This window comes from Sphaeroforma arctica (genome assembly GCF_001186125.1).
Source record: "Sphaeroforma arctica JP610 unplaced genomic scaffold supercont1.253, whole genome shotgun sequence".
In the NCBI taxonomy this organism is placed as follows: domain Eukaryota; class Ichthyosporea; order Ichthyophonida; genus Sphaeroforma; species Sphaeroforma arctica.
In genome coordinates, this window is record NW_014040305.1 from 55220 (window position 1) to 61445 (window position 6226).

At 43.7% G+C, this 6226-nt stretch overlaps 1 protein-coding gene across 1 annotated transcript; it reads right to left on the reverse strand.

Moving 5' to 3' along the window:
- Positions 1-3939: 3939 nt before the first annotated feature.
- Positions 3940-5734, reverse strand: SARC_04482 (hypothetical protein; the record flags this gene model as incomplete). The annotated part of the gene is made up of 3 exons (XM_014301693.1): positions 3940-4360; positions 4834-5035; positions 5578-5734. The coding sequence occupies 3 exons, from the start codon at positions 5732-5734 to the stop codon at positions 3967-3969; spliced, it is 753 nt and encodes a 250-aa protein (XP_014157168.1). The 3' UTR covers positions 3940-3966.
- Between the last annotated feature and the right edge of the window lie 492 nt (positions 5735-6226).

A 6226-nucleotide genomic window follows, 5' to 3' on the forward strand; every position in this document is an offset into this window, starting at 1 on the left:
GACCGGATTATGATGGATAACCTGGTCCATCTCGGTATTTCGTACTCTGCACTAACCCATTCCGCGGCACTACACGGCGCAGACCCGATCCGTACCACAGAGGTGGGTACTCTACTTGGTAGGTCAGCAAGCGAATATATGGAACATTCGATAGTAACAGTGTTTTGTCATCCCGGCCCGAATTGACTCAGCACATATCTTCCATTGTCGACTAACTTGGCCCAAGCTTCAAACGGGAATTTACTGACCACTTCTTCCCATCAATATTTCCTGAACCACTACAGCGACTATGAGAGTCATACCGTATGTTCATACATTGTATCATACATACTTGCCATTTTTGAATTAAATAATAGTATCCCTATTGGGACTTCCCAGTGAAGTTGCAGCAATTAGGCGTGATAATCGACCTAGTGCGCAACACGATAGACTCCATGGGCCTGTGCAGCCAACGCAGAGTCAAGACTCAACTGTGGCAATCTTTCTGCGGATGCCTGCTGCGGGCAGGGTTATCCATGTTGAGACTACGACCATTCATCGCCAATCTACAACAATCGACGCCATGGACACATGCCCAGAAGATTTGCCTCTCAAGGGCTGCGTTCAAAAATATCGAGCGCATAAATCAGCTAATATCAATCTTCGAACCCAGATCGATTTAGTTCCCCGACCACAGAGCAACACTTACCTCGGACTCATCCCAGTTAAGGTTCTGGGCAACGCTTTACTGGCATGAAACCACGACCACCTTCGCAGGGCTGTGGTGCCTCACAAAAAGACGATGGCCTATCGCAGTTCTCAAACTCAAGGCTCTCGTTTTAGCGTACGAGTTCTTTCACAGAACTCAAAACGTCGGCCAGGTCCCTTTGCTCTGGATTACCGACAGCAGTGCTTTTCTGCACGCACTCCGGAAGCGCAGGAGCCAATCCAAGCTCATGAATGCTCAACTCATGCGTCTGCTTTGGTTCTGCCATCAGAATCAGGTTCTCTGGCCAGTCTCCCTGGGGTACATGTCTGGCAAGCTAAACTTTTCTGCGAACGATCTTTCTCGATTATGAAAGCCCCTCAAATACCAATGGACCGTCAAAACCGAACCCCTCGGAGCGACCTTGTCCAGAAAGATCTTATCCAGAAAAAACCTGACTCTAGAATTGGCACATCAATCCCCATTCCTGCAATATGGTTCTCTTAGGTATTGTCGTTGATGAAGACGTACTCTTCCAGGGTGTATTTTTGCTTCGCACTTGAGAAACCACGAGGGTATGCCCATATCGACAGTGTTCCATTCGCTTTTCATTGCGTCAGCTAGTTTCTGTCCGTCAGTCTTACTCTGGCACGCTACAATAATGAAACACGGTCCACTGTGGGTTTGTTTGATGAACCGTGCTCCATCCTATTGTGCTTATCTATAATGGTTGCGTATAGCAAAACGAAGAATAGCTTTAAGCCAGTAGTGTCCGCTAGGTGGTAGACCGTATACACAACGGTCAACTCGACATACGACCTTTGTGTCTCCTTGTTTGTATTTTTCGTATAATTGTCTCTGGGACGGATCAAGTAGACGTTCAACGAGGACGTATCCTTGCGTACTCGCATATAGCTAGGGGTATCCAGTTATTGAGTGAGGTAGGCCGAGGGTGTATCGTGTTGTCGAGTGTCCATGTCGGAGTGTGCCATTAGAGCTAGTCAGATTTTGAGTGTTGCCTAGGCTATTACTGGGGCATATCTGTTATCGTAATTGACTCTTTGTTTTTCGTTGTCAACCAGAGTGAATGCCTTTCGCTGTATCACCAAGCTCTTCATCTCTGAACGTGGTGATTCCTCCAAACCGGTTGCATTTGACATATCATATATACCATTGTAAGCTTTTCGTTCCATTGCTGAAGTTGCTGAATTAAGAGTGCGCATAGTTCTGGGCGATCGCCTTTTACGGTGGCTGTCGTGGTACCAGTTGACATTATTATCATTTATCGCAAGGTCTCTCAGTTCTCGAAAGATTGGGGACCTTCTTATCTAACAGGTCCTAGATGAAGCCAATTATCCAGGACCCTAAACATCACCAAACGACCCACGTTAAACATTGGGACGTCAACTCATCACTTGTTAGCAGCCTTTTCTTGTGCCAACTGAGCCTTGTCGTTCTCAGGCTCAGGCTTTAAAAGTTCTGGTGTAGCAAGGTCACCGAGGTCCTCATTCATGATTGCCACCAGGTTATTGTCCGCGTGGTGACAGGGCACCGGGCCATTGGTCGCCAGAGTGAGTGGCGCCATGCCTGTTGTTGACGACCGAGTGGTTTGTAGGCAGAGATGAACTCTGCGACTGCGTCCGGCCAAATAGTCTCCATTCCGGCTGGAAGAAACCAATACATCCAGCGCTTGCAGGTATGACACAGCACCTCAAGCAACCCATACGCCGGGTGCTGGCCTTTTTGCACCGGATGCACTCTGATTTGCTTGGAAGCACACCACGTGGTGAACTCGTTGGCCATCAATGGGCTATATTCGTCTGCATTAAGCTGGGTTTCTGATTCAGGCATTCAGCCTAGTAGAGAGAAAAAAACTCTAAATAGCTTAAGAAAATATAAAATTAAATCTACACAAGCTTAAAGCAATTGGAACCTGGCACTATATACACGGATAACGTTTTTATGTCATGTATGAAACTAAGTCCTTGTATTCTCAGATACTAACGGTTTTGCAGATATATGAACGAATAATAGCATGCAGACGTAGGCATTATAAAAGTTCAGAACATCCTTGATTTCGTTATAAGGAACATTGATACGTGCAAAAGTATTTAAATCAAGAATAGTTTGATATTGAGAGGTACGATACTGTCAAAATTTCTTGCCATATCGTCATTCAATTTGCCACTAAAGCATTCCAGGCTTTCAAGTATATAGTGATCAGCTATATTAACAAGTAGTGTAAAATGCCATTCTGCGTTTGGTATCACTTGTATATTTAACCCTTCAAACTGTATAGCCGCCTAAGCTAAAACTTCTAATAATAGCCGACTGTGGCGCGCAAGTTTATACAATCCGACTCGACACAGCTACAGCTCAACATCTCATGACCACTTAAAGACACTTGAAAATTAGCCTGGAATTTTTATCTCTGATGCTACTTTCATGTTATAGTCACCATTTCCTGATATATTTTGAAGACTTGCCAGTAGTTTTAGTTAAAGTGTTAATTCTGCAGATACTGACAGAGTGCTTTGCATACAAGTGTATATATGGCACTAGCACTACTACGCTTCGTCTGATATCGACGTACATGCTATCAAAGTACTCTGTCGGCAGCTCAGTTGTCGGAAATCGCAGTCCAAAATTAGCTGACCTGTAAATGGGGCATACACATCCTGGCAAATCTTTCGTTTGATTTCAGCGACGCGGAATCAATAGCTATTTCCAAACTCTTAGCACGCGCACTACTTCTGATTGTTGTGCACACACCGCGCTAAAATGTTGCACTCGCTCAATGCGTAAGTGCACTCGTCGTCGTTGAAATGTATTGTTGCACCCTGTATATTGAATATCAAGTCCATTACTGATCCGACAGGTGGGTACTAGTGTGCTGGGTTTGGCAGCTGTCTAAATCGCAGTTCAAGTGCTCGTAAAATTTTGCTTAGCAGGATATCATATAGTTGTTTTACGCGAGCTTCGACTGACTTTTGCAGTCAGCGACCGGAAATAGAATATGCATCACCTTGTAAATGTGAGACAATATGGAAGTTAAGCTTCAAGAACAGGAGGTCATGAACACAGTACAATGGTGCGCTCAGCTTTTGATTGAGATGTCTTCTCCTGGTATCGTTCAGTTGGTTATATGCCGCTCAAAACTTGGTTGGCTCTTATATATGCATATATTCCCAGACCTTCGTACACGTGTGCAATTGACGGTATAGCTTATAAGAGAGACATCGATGTGTGCGGCTGGAGCCACTATTAAATACTTATAAATTCTAAACCTCAGTAGGCACGCGTTGGCGCTGTGATACGCATGTACACCTCCCATGCTCACTTTCGGCACAGCTATCGCAGCACACCACTTTCGACGGTGCTGCGAGTGTTCTGCACTTTTCGCACACCAGTATCAGCAGTGAGCATCCCTCATTCTCACACACCGTGTACTCGTCGTGCAAACATTGGCACCTACTACACCGGCTTAGGATATTGCCGCCCGCTGCATCTTCATTTCTATCACTACCTGTATCACTTGCTGCTGATACATTTGTCCTGTTAGCTGTATCCTGGTGTTCTATATCATCCCCTCCTGCAGTTGATATTACAGTCTGGCGATTGTCAAAGACGAAGAGCTTGCCTTTAAAATGCCCGGTTGGATACTTTTCCATATACCTGCGAGTAAATGATAAGGACAAAAAACAACCGATTGGGATTAAGTAACCATAAGATCATATGCAGCAATGTGATGTACTAATTCAAACAAGATCGATTATTGGGTTGTATACCTAGTTGTTCGATAATATGACCGCCATAGGTGTTCAACTGCTAACGAGTCAGAATATAAACAGGCTAAATCGCCGATGACATGACGATATTCCACCTCAGCTACGACACCGAACAATTTACAGTTTTGAGCTCACTTAACATTCACGCGCATAAACCTCAGTAGCCAGAAAATACAAACACACTCGGAAGTAAAACACAGTGATTACACGCGCATACCGATTGTAGAATTCACGCGAGAGGTCAAAGGATTTGATTAATAATCTACCACTCAATCACACAGCAGTGTGACAATGCCTACTTTGTAAGCATATCAATTCGCATGTGTACACGATCCAATTCCCTATATAAGATCGCCTCACCTGTGGATGCCCCCGTCTAATTGCACAACCTCTTTCGCAATACCCTTCTTCATTAAATAGGCCGAGCCCAATTCACATCTTATCCCTCCCGTGCAATACAAGGCTACAGTCTTGTTCCTGAAGAGGTCTTCATTTTTGTCCACGTACTCTGGCCAGTACTTAAACTTACGTATATTTGGGCGCACGGAAGTTTCGAAGTGGCCTGTGCAATATACAATGCATGAGTGAAGTTAGATAGAAGGTTCGGGATCGAGATGTCGGTCTCCAAAAATTTAAGCACATTGCTCCTCTATTTAATTCCTTGCACAATCCTACCTCCGCCCATTCAACCATACCAAATGAAAACACAAGGGAATATGTATCTATCTCTCTCTGGGGCTCATGAAACTTGTATGTAACGGTAAATGAATGCATAAGGTCTGTATAAGTGATATGACTGTTTACAGCTATACGGGGAATAAAGTATACAGCAAGACATCGCGTGTTGGGTTTGGAAGATTATATAGACATACACAATTTATGAGTATATGATCGGCTATATGAGCAGCGATGATTTATTGTGCTCTTGACTGTACAGCCAGATACATGCATATATATGTAGGTACATATAAGCTCAGATCCGCATCTTTGTGTGTTTAACGCTACAATTTGAGAGCATAAATCGAAGGAGCAAGGAGATGCGTAGGGGATCACCTCGACCACATTCATGTAGACATCACTTAAAACAATTGCGTTCATACTCACCTATAGCTGATTCATAGTAGTTGCGGCAATCCACCAGAACGATGTCATCCGGTTTTGTGCTGTCGCCGATACTCCCTTCGTTCGATAGTTCTTCAGCAGTATATGCCTTAACAGTGGACGAATCGAAATGGCTTTCGTTGGGTATTTTATCGTCCATCTCAAACCTGCTGTCCTTAGTGTTATGGCAAGCCAGCTTCTTTTGGACTAGTTTGTGGAACTCCGAGGGTGATAGATGCTTACCCCCGGCGCTGGCATTCAACTCTAGTCCTAATGAAATACATGATAGGTATCGTTGAAGCTATGGTATTCGCGCATCTGTGCGTTCACGGACAAGTTGACGATATGATGGTGAATCGTGTTCTGAAAAAAGATATATGTGAGCCATGCAATAAATACAAAACGTTACAAAATACTTCCATTTTTTAAACGTACAGATATTCAGGATGTTATGTACTCGTATTTGATAACTCGTACGTTACTACAAACATATAAGCTATTGCCCCATTTGCTGAGTTCATACCGATTGAGGTTTCTCGGTATATCTGAAATATATCATTCATTATCATCCATACTAAGAAGTTCACAGGAGTGCGTATATATATATATATATATATATATGTTTGTGTGTGTGTGTGTGTGTGTGTAGTAT